Source organism: Candoia aspera, chromosome 1 (genome assembly GCF_035149785.1).
Source record: "Candoia aspera isolate rCanAsp1 chromosome 1, rCanAsp1.hap2, whole genome shotgun sequence".
In the NCBI taxonomy this organism is placed as follows: Eukaryota; Metazoa; Chordata; class Lepidosauria; order Squamata; family Boidae; genus Candoia; species Candoia aspera.
In genome coordinates, this window is record NC_086153.1 from 242562608 (window position 1) to 242581979 (window position 19372).

General features: G+C 39.0%; 1 protein-coding gene across 1 annotated transcript in view; it reads left to right on the forward strand.

Moving 5' to 3' along the window:
- CD81 (CD81 molecule) overlaps window positions 1-17421 on the forward strand; it is a 66974-nt gene extending 49553 nt beyond the window's left edge. Inside the window, exons 4-8 of the mRNA XM_063289345.1 lie at window positions 404-478; window positions 6295-6405; window positions 9923-9991; window positions 10908-10997; window positions 12766-17421. Of these exons, the coding sequence (XP_063145415.1) occupies window positions 404-478; window positions 6295-6405; window positions 9923-9991; window positions 10908-10997; window positions 12766-12828 (408 nt within the window). The 3' untranslated portion in view covers window positions 12829-17421. The remainder of the gene's footprint in view (window positions 1-403; window positions 479-6294; window positions 6406-9922; window positions 9992-10907; window positions 10998-12765) is intronic.
- The last annotated feature ends 1951 nt before the right edge of the window (window positions 17422-19372 follow it).

Genomic DNA, 19372 nt, shown 5'->3' on the forward strand with positions numbered 1-19372 from the left:
TGGACCCAGAAGCAAACTGGCAACCAGTGCAGCTCACGCAGCAAATGTGCATCATCAGCATGATAGGTAGAATAACTGGTCTTTGATGTTGGGATACAACTGGGAGACACGTTCTCTGCTCCTTTTTATTCCAATCCTCCTACATTCAGTGTGAATAAGAAACAAACTGGTAGCAGTCTTGAATGGAAGGCTAAGTAGAATCTATCCCTTATTACTGAGGGCTAAAACCAATAACATTTAAAAACACAAATAAAAACATTTTTGTTTGGGGCTCTATTTATGAAATCACCAGTTGAGTCTTCTTTATATCACGGCTTAAACACATATGCTTGCACCAAAGACCTTTTCTGTTACAGAAGTGCCTCTAGACTTCTTTAATCTGATGTATACCTTTTCTTTTCAGTTTTTTACATGCCTTGTCATCTTGTTTGCTTGTGAAGTGGCTGCTGGCATCTGGGGATTCGTTAATAAGGATCAGGTAAACATTTGATTGTGATGACTTATTATATGTATTTATGCACAGCTTTTATGTTTACAGTGCATCCGAGAGCCTTACAACATCTTGAGGGCTAGCACGTTTATTGTGGCATAGGTTCTTCAGGTGTTCAAAGTGACTTAATTCTCCTCTTCCCAGTCTCCTAGTAGATTGGTTTGACTGAGTGCCAGACTAAACATTTATAGAAGATCAGGTAGTGGTGCGGCTTCTTTACTCACTTTCTTCTTCGGATGGGTAATACAAACAGCTTCATGAGACATCATCCTTCTCAATACCTCTCTGCTCTGGGCTAGCCAACCTGGTGCAGCAGGAAGATTATTGCCACAGTTTGCATTTAATGGAGTACAAGAAAACATGACATTTGATATATTACAAGGAAAGGAGAGAAAGATGGGATAAGCAAGAGCACTCAATCCAAACTTCTCACAGAAAGCTGGTGGTAATACCAGTGCTTTCCAGTGAGCCTTCTGATTAAGTGGACATTGAGTCCTGGGTTTATTACCTCTGAAACCAATCCTGTAGCCATGTTACTTCAGCAGCCATGAAATGGGGTCAGTGTTAACCTGTGCAGGATGATCAGTCCCTGGACAGCAGCTCAATGCCCCATCCTGGTGGTGCCATAACAAACTATTGGCCTGCTGCCCTCCCTTCTTTTCCACTTGCTGTAGAAAGCAGGGTCTGATTCTGGAAGCTGAAGTTCATGATAGGCAAAAGACAAGTCTTCATCCCCAGGAGTTTAACCGTCCTGATTTCAGGATAGGGTGAGAAAAAGGGCCATTGAAGAGGTGGGTCTTAGCATGAAAAGTTGCTGTATAGAGGGCTGCTATTCCCTATATTAGCCTGTCAGTCATTCCACTATTCCTGGTTTCCTTCCTGACCTTTCTTCAGCAGTCACATAACAATTAGTGCTCAGTCCCTCCCACCTTCCTAAGGATGTGTTTTCATTTCTGCAAACCTTAGGATCCCTCAGGTCTGCTATTCACTCTCTCTTGAGTGCAAATTATGCCATTTTTCCTACATAAGATTTGGTCTTTGGAGAACTGAATTTGCTGGTTTTTCTACGCCATTCTAGTTTCCAGGTTTTTCATGCTTTTGTAGTTCACCAAAAACTCTTTGAACCAAGGCACTAGTGAGATAGGAAAAAACCCATGCACTTTTTTTGAATAACAACAACATGGTCATATTTTCTTTTATTATCTCTCTCAAAACCTATGTAAAGTGAACGCCAAGATAACAAGACTAGATCTTGGGGAAGGATTTGTTTTACTTCCTGTGTTGAATGAAGTAATGCATTTCCTCAAGAGTATTTACACCGAGTTCAGGGATAAGGAAAAATGAACATCTGTATGTTATGCTTATGAATAGTCTTCAAAAGAATGATGAGATTGGAGAGAGGAAGAGTTAGAAAGATCTTCCAAATAAGATTCTGATTGGGCAGTTTGTTTGTTTGTTTGTTTGTTTGTTTGTTTTCTATCCCGCTTTTATTATTTTTATAAATAACTCAAGGCGGGGAACATACCTAATACTCCTTCCTCCTCTTACTTTCCCCACAACAACAACCCTTTGAGGTGAGTTGGGCTGAGAGAAGAGAGTGACTGGCCCAAGGTCCCCCAGCCGGCTTTCAAGACAAAGGGGTTTTTAAATCCAGCAAAGATAAATATAGCAGTGAAGGGTGAGAAATTAAAGATAATGGATTTCTTTTAATTTGATACCAATTATTTTCATTTGAGATTGTGGATTATGTTGTTATAGCCTCGGGATAAATTCACCGATTGATTGATTGATTGATTGATTGATTGATTGATTATGTGGCATCAAGTCAGTGTTGACTCTTAGCAGCCACATAGATAGATAGATGTTCTCCAGGCCAATATGTCCGTAGCTTCAAGACTTCCAACACTACTGTAACTGAGACCAGCCACCTTGCTGCTAATCATCCTCTTCTGTTTCCTTCCACCTTTTCCAGCATTAGAGCCTTCTCTAGTGAGCTGGGTTTTTGCATAATGTGTCTGAAGTAGGATAATTTGAGCCTGGTCATTTGTGCCTTGAGTGAGAACTCTGGGTTGACTTGTTCAATGATCCATTGCTTTGTTTTCTTGCCTGTCCATGGAATTCTCTGGAGTCTTCTTCAACACCTAAGTTCAAAAGTTTCAATATTCTTTCTATCCAGCTTCTTCAGAGTCCAACTTTCACTTCCATAAAGTGTCACAGGGAATACCATTGCCTGTAGTATTCTGACCTTTGTAGGTGTAGACACATCATGAAAGTGAAAGGTCCCCTGTGCAAGCACCGAGTCATGTCTGACCCTTTGGGGGGACACCGCTTTCGCAACATTTCCTTGGCAGACTATAGAGCGGGGTGGTTTGCCATTGCCTTCCCCAGTCGTCACCTTCCCCAGCAAGCTGGGTGCTCGTTTTACCGACCTCGGAAGGATGGAAGGCTGAGTCGACCTGAGCCGGCTACCCAAGAATCCAGCTTCCGCTGGGATCGAACTTGGGTCGTGGGGAGAGTTTCGGTTGCAGTGCTGCCGCCTCCCGCTCTGCGCCACACGAGGCTCATAGACACATCATAGTATCTGAATATCTTTTCCAAGCCCTTCATGGCTACCCTACCATGCAGTGTACTTCTTGACTGCTTGTTTTGTTGCTATTGATGGTTGATTCTAAAAGACAAGAGGTGTCTACAGCTTTAATGTCTTTATTGTCAATTCTAAGGCTGGTGGTTGTACCTGCTGTCATTAATTTGGGCTTCTTTATATTTAATCTGAATCCCATTTTTTCACTTTGACTTCTGTTACTACATCTTGCAGATCTTTTGCATTTCTGGCTATCAGAGTAATGTCATCAGCTTAGTGCAGGCTATTGATGCTTCTTCCTCCAGTTTTAAAACCATGCTCATTTTTTTTCCAATACAGCTTCCCTTATATTCAGCGTATAAACTGAATAAATTAGGTTAAAGTATACAGCCTTGTCACATCCCTTTGCCAGTCTGTTTTGCCATGTACTGTGACTTCCTCATCTGCACATCAGTTTCACATGAGATGTTCTGGGATTCCCACTTTTCTAAGCACATTCCACAACTTGACCTGATTGACAACATCATATTCTCCTAACAACCATATTATTACTTATTTGCACAAATTGGTAGCAATAGTATTCATTCAGTGAATCACAGGATCATTAATTTATCCTTTTTTGGAGTATGTGTTTGAGGTTACAGTAAAACCTTAAGCTGCTTAGTAGTACTGTTGTTTCCTTTTCTGAAACAATAGTACTACTGTCCCTTTTTTTGTCCTCCTTGTTGCCTTCTGGCTGAGTCTCTCCTCGTCTGTCTTTTTTCCACAACCTCACCCATTCCTCCAAACTGACTGCACCAATGAATAGACAATAACAATGATCCTGATGTTACTCCAGTTTCCATTCCTACTGCCAAGAGGTATAGTTTCAGTTTTGATTATGCAGAAAAGAATGAAACAATTCTGCTGCACAAGAATAATTTAAATGACCCACACTCGTTTTTCAGTATCAAATAGCCACTTTGCTTTAATTAGTATTGCTGTCTTCTGAGACCTTCAGTATACAAATGGGTGAAAATTCTATTGTGCTTTTATCCAATAGTCAGTTCCAGATGGCACTTGGGAAGTGGCATATGGGCGTTATGTAGCACTTAAAACTCCTCCCCCAGGGCAGATTATTCCATAATAAAGAAAGTCATCATTCTCTGTTTTTAAATGAAATCAGACATGCTGCTTCTCATGTCTCAAGGGGGAATTTAGAAAAGGAAAAACAAGTTTACCGTAGCATTTTAGTGGACAGCTGGCTCAGACTTTTGGTGGTCCAATTTAATTGTTCATTGTTGGCATTTTGGCAAAAGCAAGAGAATGGGATGAATTTCTTTAAAAAGTTTCAGCCCATTGTCTTATTTGCTCTACTGCAGCACCACGGACTACTGTATAAAATGAATGCTTTGGAATTCAATCTCTTGCTTACATATTTGAGTCTGGATACATAAAATTAAGGAGATCAAACCAGTCTCACAGATGCAAAGGGAGAGAAGGCTTTTTCTGTTTGTATCTTCTTCTAGATAGTACCTTTCTGATGTTTTGTTTATTTCTCCTGTTTTCCTGTACAATACTGATCTAGTGTTAAACAGTCTTATACATCTTAGCGCAATGCCTTCTAGGTGTATTGGATTATAGGTCCCATTCTTTCTAGACATTATGGAAGGTACCAAGTTGGGGAAGACTGGGAGCGTCCTTTAGTAAGTTCACTTTAAAAGAAGATGCCCTGGAGAAAGAGAAAACAAAGGGAAACACATTTTTATAGCCTTTATAGCTTGCTTTTAATTCTGAAAGTTAGTTACAACTAAATTCATAGCAGAATTAAGAGAAAACAAGAGAAAATGTTTCAAATAGTTCCTCTAGAAGAATTTGTATTCCATAGTCGTATCTGAAAAGTTTTCAAGATGTGTCCAAAAGGACCAACAAAGTCTACATGTTGTGCTTGAGGTGAAAAGATATTTCACAGTTGCGGGGTATCTCTGAGAAGTTCCTACCGCTAGTGCTGGCCAGTCTTCTCTTCTTATGAAATGGTCACTCCTTGCAAATGCAGAGGGTCGATCCATACTGCTCTCTAGTCAAAGCATTGTCGAAGTTTAAAGATGAAAAATGACACTCCAGAGTTTGTCTAGAAATGAATCTGGTAATAGGTAGAGAAAGAAGTACCAGCGTGTTGCGTTCCACATGGCTGTTTTTTAATACAAATTCTGCTGCGGAATACAGTAGCAGTTTGAAACTCTTCAGAGGCTCTCCCAGACTCATTCTCATGGCCAGGGCAAGTGTCTTCAGCATTCACAAGCTCTTCCCTTTCCTAAATGCTTGCAGAAGGCGGTGTACACAACTACAGCAGCCATTGGAATCCAAGATACTTCCAAAAATGCTACATCTTTCCTTTAAAGGAAATATAACCCAATTCACTCTCTGCCAATGCTAGTCAACAGGCCATCTTCCTTAGCATCTTACTTTTGTCCAAACTGAGCTTCATGTGAGTACTTCTCTTGCTCACTGCTTCAAAGCAGCAGCGGTGCATGACTTGACCAGGAACACGGTATTGGTAAAAACAGCTCTTGGTGGCATTTCCCAGGCCCCAGGAAGTAGCGCTTAGGAGACATGCAGTGTGTGGTCTTCCCTATTTTAAGGCTTATAGATTACTTCTTCAGTACAACTGAACTTTGCCCTAACTTATTTAAGAATTGGACATGGAGTCCCTGTTCATCACTACAATTGTGGAGGAATGCTAAGATTCATGTCATGAAATATTCTGATCACTACGAAACACTTTCTGCTAGCGCATCCACAGTTCTTGAATGCTTAGTAGGATTGTTTTACACCAGAGCCAGGATGTTCAACAGTGGGTATTTCTTTCCCACTCCTGCTGGAAGCAGAGTCTAAAAAGTTCTGACATTGCCTCCAGTGGCAGGAGATGTATCCCCTTCGCCTGTTCCCCACCCCCCACTTTTAGAATGACAAGCCAGAACAGAAAAAGGACCTTCACAGTAAGTCCAGTGCACTATTTCCTGGATACACAGTTCCATGTTCTAAACTAGCCTCAACTGAGTGGGGATTATGGATCTGCAAATTCAGTTCAGGCGCCTGAGCTTGTTGCCTGGCTATCCAATTGTTAAGATTATTGGAGTTAATGAGATCGAGTCACTTACAGACTAGTGGAGGGAAGTGTGCCTGTAAAAGCCAGTGTCTGTTGCATCAAGGGTATAATACTGTTTCCTGTCCTCTTTTGCAGATTGCCAAAGATGTCAAACAATTTTATGATCAGGCATTGCTTCAATCGAAAGACAAGGATGAGAACAAAGCAAAAAAGGCACAAACTGTTGTGAAAACCTTCCATGAAACAGTAAGTTGTACAGCACACTTTGTGGGGAATCAAATTTAACCTTCACAATTTTTTGCTTGCTCAGTTAGTTGGTTAAATATCTGCTTGAAGTAACTACAGATTACATATAGTCCTTATTTAGCAACCACAATTGGGACCATCAATTGGATCGTTAAGTGAAGTGGTCGCTAAGTGAAACCGCAGCTGTGCTTATGATCTTACTTCAGTTTTTCTTTGTTGCGAAGGTTGTAAATGCAAGGATTGGTCACAAAGTTACTTTTTCATCACTGTCATAACTGCGAACAGTCACTAAACAAGGCAGTTGTTAAATGAGGACTACCTGTTGAAGCCCAGGTGTATATTCTATAAAAAAGGTCTAATTTTTTTGCGATACAAAAGGTCTATCCCCCGTTCTTTATGGCTAAAGCATTTGTAGTTTTCCCAGGAGAAATCTCTAAGTCAAGTTGAGGTCAATATGTAGAGAAGTTTCTACAGAACGTATTTAACATGGAATTGTTATTGATCATTCACTCAGTTTGAAGCAGCATCCACGTGATTGCCTTATCTAAGCATTATCATTCTGTATTTGTGATCCTTTCAATTTTTAAAAAAGCAGAATCTCCAACTTTTTTCAAAAGAATGAAATGGTGGTACAGTCTCCAGAAATATATGCTTTTATTGCTACTAGTTTTTAAAAATATCTTATAAACTGACATTAGCGTCTCAAAGAGTGAATTTCTCACAGCTGAACATGAATTCATTGTAACTTCACCAAAGCTGATGAGTCAGTTTCTCCATTTTCTTAAAAAAAACCTTGCCTCTCCAGTTGCTATTAACAGCAATGATCAGAGAAGTATGTTACTATTGTAGGAGATTAGGGTTGTAACACATATTCTTTTTTATTCAACTAAATCATTATTTTATTCTCAAAAATTTGCAGTCACTACTGATGCACAAGAAATTATTTTAAGACTACTGTGTCACAAGACTTAGCATGTGTAGCTTGATAAGTCTAAACTTAAAGTGTGAGAAGAGCTATAGCAGGCAAAAAAAAAACCCTCTGGAATTCATTCTTTCATCCTTTTCAAGTTTATGCATTAATTTTGCAAGTGCAATCAAAGAAAAAAACAGGAAAAGAATAAAAAAAATTTACAAAGATTATAAAATGAGCTTTAAAAAGTAAAAAAGAAGACATTAATATAAATCTGCATGTTGCAATATCACATCAATTTGAAATTGTAGATCAGTACTGAAAGTCAGTATTTAAATTGGGCTATTATGCAGTAATTAACAACTATAACCAGTATAACACAAATTATAAATGAAGATTTAAAAAATGCAATAATTACTGCTTAATCTATAAAGTTTAACGAATGTATCAAATCATAATCTTAAATTTAAAAAAAAACTAAACTCTGGGTGTGGTATGAACCTATTTGTAAGATTATAACCCAAAAATGCTTTTCACATTGTGTTAAATTCTGTTTCAGATTTGTTTTTCAAGTTAAAAACAAAAATTTTAACTGACTTTGAAGCATGCTTCAGTAACTTAGTTTGACATTCTTCTACAGAAGGAATTGTTTATAATTTCCAGTGAGAAGCATATAGAATTCTTATAGCTATTACCATGCACAAAGCCAATTCAGTATACTTTATGGGAATATAAGATTTAGTAATATTTAATTTAAGAATGGCAGGCTGCCATTAAAGTAACACAATTATATTTAAATGTAGTATTTATTTGATTAATTTATATCTCACATTTTTTACAGAACCTCAAGTGACACACATCTGTGATGCAATATACTTTCCTGCCTTTAAAAAATAGAAAAATACTTTAGCATTTATTAAAATATCTATTTTTTTAAAAAAATAGAGCCACACAATGACATTCAGCTACAAGCTGAAGTACAAGCTAAATTACAGCTACTATAATTTACAGTGAATGTGTGCTGAGCTTCAGATGGCCTCACACACAACTGCTGTTTCATGCCAATAGTTGCAATCAAAACATAGTAGGGCACATACATGGAAAGTGCCTTACTGATGAGAGGGTGGAAAAGTAATTTAAGTGGATTTGTAGCTTACATGGAAAATGCTTGGAGTCACATGTCCAGAAGGAACCCAAAGTGCAAGAAAGACTTGCACTTCCTTATTGCACTTACAAAGTGTAATTTGTAAGTGGTACAATGAATCCGAAGGAGAGAATATCAAAACAATTCTCAGTAGGGATGTGTGGCTCTGGGGGAATCTTTTCTAGGTCATTGCCATGGAAAGTTCATTTTTAAAACAACTGAATGTGTCTAGTTACTATTGGGTTTTGTACATATAAATTATTCTACACAATTTGCATGATTAACTCAGCATAGCTAACCGCATATTTTCCTATTACATGTTTCATTTAAGAACAAGCTGCATTTTCAAAATATACAGTATTACATTTCCTAGCTGCAACGAAGTTTACACAAGCCTTCTGTATTTATACTCATGTTATGAACCTTTCCAGGTGAGAAAAATGAATGGCAACAGACTTTGGTCATTGCTTCCTTGCGCCGGTGTGCTTCCATGGAGCACGGTATTTCGAAGGAAAAGAACTCAGTGCCAGATTCCTTTTGCATACTTGGCCCTAGCCCTTTTTCTTCCCTTCAGAAGTCTTCTGCAAAGAAGAAATGGATCATATGTAACAAGAGTGATTAAAATGAAATCTGTATCATGAATCCCAAATCTTTACTGCAATCATTAATCAGCACAAAGCAGTTATAACAGAAGGCCTAAAGATGGGCCTAGAAAGATTTTCAAAAATGACAGAGTGTAAAACAGTAATTTTAACTAATTTTCACGTTACAGTAGACCTAAGAATAAAACTAAAAGGGATTAAATAAATGATTGGGGGTAAATATAAAATGTAGATTTTGACTAAAAAAAAGTTCGCTTAAAATGTGGGTGGTTTGAACTAATAAAAAGTCAGTCAGTCCTGAACTTAGTGTAAGGAATAAACCATATCTAGCAGACCATATTCAAGCAGGTTCAGTTGCTCTTAGTTAGTGCATGCCTTATTTTACATGGTCCATACAGAATCGGGTTAATCACAAATCATGCTTTTTTATTAGACTGCCTCTAATGGCATGGCGATCTGTTTCTAAAAAAGGAAGAGGGAAATAATTCTGCTGTTCTTTCTTTATGGAGTATAACTCTTCATTGAGATCTTAGCTTCTGCAGAACTTCACTTAAAAATCATTTTCCAAAAAAGGATTGCCTGCTTTTGAGATTCCAGCCTTTTGAAACTTTCAGTCCAGTGTTTCCTTCCTGGTTGAAAGCTCTCTTTTATAAAGATTCTGATACTCTACTTCCCCTTTATCCCTGCATGATGTTGTACAAATTCACTGTAGATGGTGAGTAATAGGAAGACAGTTCAGGCATCAGACTCTGCACACCTCAAGACACAAACTGGGATCTTTGAAAAAAATGTAATTTAAAATACTTGTAGAAAATATCCATAATTAATTTTCTCTCTCTCTCTCTCCCCCCACCCCCATAGCTAAACTGCTGTGGCAGAGATTCTTTAGATTGGCTCACTTCTGGCTGCAGTGCAATAGAAATGGCAAACGTAAGGAAATCATCTAAAGATATATCCATTTTCTTCAGCACAGCAAGTTGATTGGGGCAAGTGTTCCAGCACACCATTTTATTCTTTCCAACTCAACAGAATGCTGGAAAGAAGTTTTGTAAAGATGCTTAGGACTCTTGTCTGTTTGGTTGCCGGTCAGCAGGATAGCTCCCTGACATCTCCTGCTCGAAGAATAGGTGGCAGCTGTGGCCAGGAAGACCTTTGCACAGCTTGAGCACTGCTTGTGTCCCTTCCTGAATCAAGAGGCCCTTTAGACAATCACTCATGCCCCAGTCACTTTGCAGCTTGATTACTGCAGTGTGCACTACATGTCGCTTCCCTTGAAGACTACCTGGACGCTTCAACTGATCCAAAATGCAGTGGCACAGGCAATGACGGTCATACCTCATTGTGCCCATGTGATATCACTGCTTTGTGAGCTGTACTGGGGGTGCTTCCAGGTGCAATTCAAGGTGCTGGTTACCATGATACCAGGCAAGGTTATCTGAGGGACCGCTTATCTCCCATGGCTTCGGCCCATCTGGCAAAAGCTGGCAGAGTTGGCACACTCCAGTTCGCTTTGACTAAACAGTGCCATCTATCAGAAACCAGGTTGTGTGCCTTTTCTGTTGCAGGGCCTGCCCTCTGGAAAGAAATCCCCCCCAGAGATTCACGTAGCTCTTAAAAGTGTTCCAGAAGGCTTTGAAAACCTTGCTGTCCTACCTTGGGGTAGGATGGATATAGTCCCCTTGCTAGATGTGTTTCTGTCTATATGGTGTATTTTTCAGCAAATGTTGATTTTGTTTACTTATATTGTATTTCGTATTTTCTTACGGTTGCATGTTTTATATTGTGAGTCGCCCAGAGTAATATTAGAATCTAATATAATAAATAAATCTGTATTCTTTTACCTCAGGAAGGCACTTGTCACTATAAAATTGATGAGCTGTTCTCTGGAAAGCTGTACGTGATTGGCATTGTTGCCATAGTGGTGGCTGTAATCATGGTAAGTGCTGGATGTGGTTGTGCACAGTGGAAGATGGAATGTTCCCAAAGAGCAGAATGCATTGCCATCCATGCAGGAATTGTGTGTAGCTGGACACTGGGAGTTAAAAGATGGAAAAGCTTGTCCTTCTAAGCATGTATTGTCCTGTTCATTATATTTGTGGTCTTGGATGGGGGAAGGGAGATTACCAAGATGAAAGAAGGAAGAGAAATTGATGAGTTTTTTGCCAAGGATAGGAAACCAAGGACACTCAAAAGAGATCTTCTTTCCATCTCATTGAATAATATTCAGTCTTGCTAAGGAGGAAAAGCAGACATGCCACTCCTCTCTTCTGTTGTGATGGCTGGGCAGATAATTTCCCACACCTATCAAGAGATCTTTTGACCCTGGGGAAGCTAATGTGCATTATCTCAAACACAAAGGAAGCCCCTCCTACTTCCTCCAACTTTCCCTCATTTACTCCTTCTTGAGGAGAGAAAGCTGCAGGTTATTTCATGCAAAAGCCTTCTTCTTGGGCCTCCAGGCAGCAAGGCTGAAAAAGGGAACCTTCTAGCTTAGCCTGCCCCATGTTGGATGACCTTCACATGTGTGGAGCTCAACTCCCAGAATTTCCCAAACAGGACAGCTAATGCTGAGGATTCTGGGAATCTGCATTAATGCATCTGGAAGGGACAAAAGTTAGGGAAGACTGTTCCAGGCAAGCAACTCACACAAGCAATGACCCTAGATCCAAGGACTCAGCATCCTTGGATCTAGGGTCATTAAATATTCCTTTCTGCCTTTTCACTGAAGATGATGGATCATGTTATCATTCTGGTCTTCTTCTAGAAGTGACTTCTTTTACAGGTAGTCTTGGGGTTACAATAGCAGTTGGGACCAGGATTGCTGTTGGTAACAATGCGGTCATAAAGCGCAACGTCATGTGACCGCATTGCTTAGCGACGACAATCCCAGCAGTCCCAGTTGTTATCATAAACCCAAGATGCATGGGTCAGGAAGCAGCGGAAGTCCAAGGTAAGGAGTGCAGGGGTGCTGGGGGTGGGGAGGCCCAGGTCAGCCCACGTGCAAGTTGGGGGAAACTGGGGGAGGGGGTGCTGCGCAGGGAGGCCATGGGGACTTACCAGAGCGACTTGCAACCTTCCCTGCCGGTTTCCCCTTAGACTTTGCTTGTGGGAAGCTGGCAGGGAAAGTTGCAAATGACAATCACTTGACCGTGGCTCCCTGCAATGTTATAATCACTTATGATCATGTGACCGCAGGGGTGTTACGATGGCTGGAACTTCGAGGATGTCCATTTTTTCAGCGCTGCCGTAACTTGAATGGTCACTGAACAAATGGATGTCAGCCGAGGACTACCTGTAAATCTGTTTTGGTTTTATCCAGCTAAAGTTAGGCTTGGCAGCATTTAATTTTTAGTACTATTAATTTTGCTGATATTGTGGTTGAAACGTATTTGCAGTGCAAGAAAATTTAGAAATCCAATAAAATTTTCAGCAATAACAAAATCCCATCTAAAGTTGATGTTTGGTCTTTACCATTCAGCATTTAAAACAGTTAGATACATATTAGATTTTTGCTATATGATTTTAAATATTTATATTAATGACAAAGTAAATTCCATTTGCATTAAAGCCCATTTCAGACTTGCTAACTAGAACTTGTTTATACATTAAGCTGTAGCTGCTTGAAAATAAGAATAAATGGTGGGTTTGCCTGCAGTTAACATGACTGGACTCTCATTGTCCTTGTCTGTCTTCTTGGCCTGCAGATTTTTGAAATGATCCTGAGCATGGTTCTGTGCTGTGGCATTAGGAATAGCTCTGTCTATTGAGAAGCAGAAGAACAGGGACAAGTAGTGGTGCCGAAGCAACCCCAAGTGCCACTGCCTGATCAGAAGACACTTGTAACAAAATGAAGAAAATTATGTATATACATATTTCAGATATTATCATACAGAGCGTATCATTCTTACTTGGAAGTCTTCTTGTTCGTTTTAAGGGGTGGGGGAAAGGGGAGTTTTCTGTATATTTGTGGCAGAGTTAGTTACACATCAGTTTATGGGGTAAAAAATGCTATCATGCCAGTGGTTCCAGGCCTTTATCAAAGATAGCCTTTCTCTCCCTGTTCTCAGCCATTGTTCCCATTTTACCAAGATGGAATTTAAGAGTTTTTTCTTCAGGAGTTTATCCTTATGAGGAACATGGAAAGTGTTTTGCTCCCCAAAAGTGGTTATTTTTTTCCCCCTCTGGAGGAGATAAAGTAAAATCTTCCTGTTCCAATTTTTTTGTCTTGATTTCTTATAAATCTTGGATTCTTGGACTAAATGTGTGAGCATAAGTGTACAAGAGTCGCTGAGCAGAATTAAACTGTTTTGCTGTTCTCTTACTAAACCTGCACATCTGTCAATATTTTTTATAACAATAATACCCCTTTCATTAAAAAGACTTACTTCATGAATTCGCATAAATCTATTACTTTGATGTCCATTATATTTCCCGGAGACAAAGCATGGATACATGTCATAGTCAAGTCTTCAAAAGATACTAATTTATAGAAAGGGAGATTTAGCCCCCAACCTGGTCTTTTAATTTTGATGTAACTCTCTTTTTTTAGATGTAGATCCAATAATGGAATATACACTCTTTTAATATCTTAACACTCACATTGCTTAGATTATTACTTCTGCTGCATATATTGCCTAACATTGTTTGCTTGGTAAATGTGTAGTATTCGGATGCCAGAAGTAACTGTTTGGGGAAACCAGTTAAATAATTTCTGGAAGCCTGTTCATTAAATGTAATTTGTTGGTTTTTAAGGAGGCACCTATTCTTTGTCATTGAAAAGCCTTTAATAAAGCTGGATAATATACCTCAAGATACATAGGGGTATGACACCCACAAATAAAACTTTGAACCTGTTCTCCACTAGGCATCCTTTACAAACCGTGATGACAAAGAATTGATTTTTTAATTGCATAGTCACAGTGCAAACCTCAGCCTTTCATACTTGTGTTCTGGCACTGGACACAAGTACCCAAATCACAAGGTTTTTGCATCATGACATGAATTTCATCATTTGACCCTACCCCTGCAGATCCCTGTGTATTCTCATCTCCACACACCAGAAATAGAGCAAGAGAACTATAAGCTGAGCAATTTTCCAGAACTCCTAACTCACCCATTACAGTTCCAGACAGATACCTCTTTCATATCCATCCAGCTGATAGCTCAAGAAATTATTTTCTCTGTGGTTGGCTTATGATTTCTGACCATTCGTCCCCACTTATCCATCCTTAATGCAAAATTGAAAATTGTCTTGCTCTTTACCCCTGTTCTGCTAACTGTATCTTCTGTTAGCCTCCAGATGTTTTCAAACATCATCTGGGACAATTGGTATTGTTGTCCAATACATCTGGAAGGTCCCAAATCAGGGAATATACATTGCTATGTCCTCTATGCCATAGAATGGCCATATTGTACCATATGCATAGCGTTTTGTTTTGTTTTATTTTATTTTTGAAATAACAGAATTCATTGGTACAGATAATCCTATCCTGTTACCACCTCTTAGTTCCTCAAGTGTAGCTTCTGTGCTGTTCTCATGTTGTTCTTGCAGAAGTCATTTTAATCTTGGTTTCTTCTGCTGTGGTCACATCAGTTGCAGTGGATTCAGTGTCCTTTAAAATAGTAGTTGGAACAGATGAGCTGCATGTGAACTGGATCTACCCACATTTACCCAAAAGGAAGACAATCCTAAAGTTAAAAATACCAGTCTCTTCCCCTTGAAAGAGCAGAGAGAAAAACTCAACTGCCTCCTTTACCATATTCTTGTCTCTTTTTAAGGTAAATTATTTGGGGTAAAAACTAGTTTTCCTTTCAGGTAAGTGAAGCAAATATAACCATCTGTGTAAACTAGAATCTCAGGGTACACAAGACACATCAGAAAACTAAAGTGTTGATTAGACCTTTCTCTCTCTCTCTCCACACTGCCCCTTCTCCTTCTGACTTCTGGAATAGGCAGCAACCAGACATAGCTCCTCCATAGGGGTTCTTTAAATATCTGTCCCAAATCAGAAACGTTTTGTTTCTGGCATTCTTAGGGAACTATGTCTCAAGAGTTTTGCTGATATAAGGAAGGAAATGAGGAAGACATCTTTTAGCCTTAGAAATAGCCTTAAAGGAACCCTGCCCTGAATGTCAAGTTTTGCATGCACTAAAAACAAAAGTGATTCTGCCAGTCTACCCACCTTTCAAAGGCTTTGGGGTTACATGGTCCAGTATAATAGACTACTGTATACATACAAATCTTAGGTATCAGTTGTGCATGTACATTTTATCTACATACATATATTGTGTGTGTGCATGTGCATTGGGGTTACCAGAGTACAGAATGGATATGTGTAACTCAAGGCCTTTTATTGAGTGTCCTTGAGAAATGTGTATAAATGTACCACTAAATAGTCTCTGTCTTGTTTTTCCTATATTGTATATGAATATTGTTCAGCGTTCAGTTGGTGACATGTAAGCAGCCAGAGTTCTCTTCTGAAGATCAGTGTGTCCCAACCTCAGCAACTTTAAGACATGTGGACTTCAAGTCCCAGAATTCCCCAGCCAGCCATGCTGGCTAGGGAATTCTGGGACTTGAAGTCCACATGTCTTAAAGTTGCTGAGGTTGCGAAATACTGGTGTAGATAATGATTGGATATCCTGGCTCAATATAAGTTTTAAATAGGGCAAGAGGAAGTTAAGGAAGTTTTTTCCCAGGTTTTGGGCAAAACCTGCCTATATGAATGAAAAACAGATATAGTTTTAAATGGAGAAGGGGTGCTTAAAAAGATATCTGCCCATCTAGAAGTTTTTATGAGGAGCAAAACACTTTTTGAGCAAAAGGAAAAGATTGAATATGCACTCTGAGTAGCTCTTCCTCTCTAAATGAGGTGATGTGGAGCCTGCTGGATTTTTTAATTTATACTTTTCATTAAAAAAAAAACATTGGCAAGTATGTCGCTTTTGCTCCTGGAAGATTAGCAGTAAGAAGTAAAGTTTGACAAGTAAAAGTTTTGATAAGTTTGAAGTCTGATTTGTAGAATCAAATTCCCATTCTAAAAAGAGAAAATTGAGTAGCAATTGAGCCCTAAGGCCAAGAGTATTAAATTATTGCATCTTTAGCAATGTGAGGGTAGAGTTGAAAGCATTTCCAAAACAAGTAAGGAGATTGCAATGCTTAGTCAACAACAAAGACAGGTAACAAGTATCTTCCAACTGTTTTGAATTTCTGCTGCAAAGATCCTTTGCTTTTCTGCTGGGGCTGATGGGAGTTGTGGTTCAAAACATCTGGAGGGCATAAGTCTGATTATTCCAAGATCATATTGGAAAACAAGTTACCCACTCTATTACTTCATGCTGCAGCTGACAAATGATGAACAGAAATGAAATTCATGTACTGAAAACCAGCTGATGGGAGAGCATCTTGATATATTGGATTTTTTCCCCCCTGTGCGTAGATTTTTTTTATCTCTGTCTAGCAGAGCATGCACATGCATGCTATCTGAAGTGATACAGTCTCTGATCAGTCGTATTGTGTGAGCTGCTGTTTGTGTAAATGTGCCTAAGTCCTTTTTCTGTACCAGTAACAACAGGAACTGTTTCCACTTTCTTTAATCTGTCTGCAAAGAGCTGTGGGATTAGCAAAAGAGACACAGATGCCTTCCAGATTCAAAAACTGGCTGATAAATTGGCTAATGAAGTATTGCATGTGTGGTACCATCTGCCATAAATTCAAGCCTTAAAAGTGCCTTTGCTGAGATTGAAGGAGTACAAAAATCATCATTCAGTACAGCTCTAATGTTTGAAAGCAGAGGAATGAAAAAAAGCTCATTCCTAAAATGAGGTGAAAGGCAGACAGAATAAAGGCTTCATGCCAACTGGAGCCATGTTCAACAAACTGAAGTTTTATCTTCACAAGAATTTATGTTAGATGTAAGAAAATTTATACTGGTTATGGTTCCAAGACAATGAAGGTTGGCAGAATTGAGATATGAATATGCCCCAGTCTTAATTTTTTAAGATGCCTGGGGAAGGGTGGGAGGGAGAGAGAAATTAGGATAGAGAAGTCTCTTAAAAAAAGATGGTGTAAGGACAATGTTCCTTTTTAAAGCTGCTTATTTAAGAAGAAGGGCAGACTTTCTCAGTCCTTTCATTTCTGTAGTGTTTGGGGAATTCTAAGAGTTGAAATTCAGTATTCTGGAGGGGACCACGTTGTGGAAGGTCAATACAGTGGGAGGCCAAAGTGAGCTGCTAGCAACATGGAACTGAATGCTTTGTTTTATTTTATATAAAAGAACCTGTCACAAGCTATGTTAACTTTTCTTCTTTGGCTTTTTTTTTTACTTTTAAAAATTTCAATAAACATTTTCTCTAGCGTGTCTTGTGCTAGGAACCTCTCTGTTTTTTACAACCAGTCAATCAGAACACCTGAATGCTTCAGCTGTCACATCTCCATAGCAGCAGCAAAGCCAGCCCTGGGAACAGAGAACAAGGGGGTATCAGCCAAGAAAATATGGGAAGGGCACCAATATGAATCTCACCCACTTCAAAGAAAGCCTGGAAGAAAACTCCCCTTAATGGTCAAAACCGATAGGTTTAATTTAGAGGGGTAAATGCAGCATCTACTTTTCCAAAGCTGTCAATCTTCCTCTTCTTCAGTGGTAGACTGTAGGTACTCAAAGGGCTTTCTGTTATCACTAGGTACAAATAACAGCAAACCTGCTTTCAAGTCTAAGGACAATACATAGAGTCATGATCCTGCAAATGGTGTTTGTTCTCTTGCAGGGCAGTCTTGCTGCTTGTTCCCAATTCTCTCTAAAAATCCAAGTAGGGATATACTAGGGAGAGTGGCCTGGCATTGCAACTTCCCTTCTCCCTTCACTCTTCTCATCCCTTGGCTGGTCTTGTGCCCTCAAATCACATCTATTTGCTGTTGTCCTGCTTGTTTATTGAATGTTAAATGAATCTCTCAAAATAATGTTTTTTTTAAAAAAAGATACATGAAAATAATGAAAACAGCCAAAAGTAGTGGTATGCTGTCAAATTTATTCCTGGTCTAATATGGAATGAGTGTGCTAACTGACATTCTGGATAAAGTCCAGTTTCACTTCGCTTCCTTCATACTTTTTAACTTTTTTTTCTTTTCCTGTTTCAAAACAGGCCACTTCCTGTTCCCCAAAATATAAGTGAAAATTGAAATTGCATTGAAACTCAAGTATGCTTCATCCTGGCATTGTGTAGCATGACTCCAGTATGTCCTGTGTCAGAAAGCGTTAAATATCTCTAGAGGGACCTCAAGAACAAAACAGATACTGCAGAAAGAAGTGAAGGTGATACGTGTATGTAGGAAGGGTATTAAAATTAGTTTTATACTCACCTTCAGAAATCTGAATAACCTGAAATGAACCAGAAACTATAGATTGATTGATTTACTGGATTTATACACTGCCTTTTTGCTCAAGTACAGCTATCAGGCATATAGGTAACACTACACATCTTATAATTCTCATATCCTGGTTCTGTTTAGGTAAGTGGCCCACTTAAAGTGGGAGAACTCCAGCTAATTCTGTTCAGCTCTTCATTATGAAATACAGTAAACTGGTTTAATGATCCATTTGGGAGTGTCTGTTAAATCCAAATTTATATCATGTGCATCAGTTTGTCATTTGCATCCATTCATGTCATTCATGGAATTACATAATCAACAAAAATGATATTTGAAATAGTTGTGCAAATTCTGATTTAATGCTCAAACCTTTGTGAGGGTGAAGTCTGAACAAAAAGTATCTGTTGTATCCAGAGTTTACTAAACCGATGTGTATTAAATTGGGGGGGGGTAGTTTTTAAAAATTATACATATCCAGAGCCCTCTCAAAAGACTGGAAGAATTTTAATCCGAATTCTGTGCACTCTTTTCCACCTTCTCTTCCTACCAATGATCAAATGATCAGAAAAGATTCAACTTTCTGAAAGCGTTTCACATCTGGTTCTCTGAAAAGCATAAAGTAGTATGTGGTATGTTCTTCAAAGAAAAACTACAGCATGGTGCTGTAAAAATGTTTTCTGAAGAGCAAATCTTTGTTGACATGGAGTATAGGAAAAGACAAGTGAGGAGAAAAGACTGAGTCTAGCATCGTCACTGCTATGTTGGTTCTGACATCTCCACAGCAACGGACAAAGATCATCAGTTCATTCCTGAAAGGATTGGGCTACACTTACGGCAGAAAGGATTTTGTGAAAGTATATGAGAAATCAATACTTGAAGGGTGGAGGGAAGGAAAATAGGAAGGGGAAAAAGCAGAGATAAACATTTCTGGAATACATAAGCAT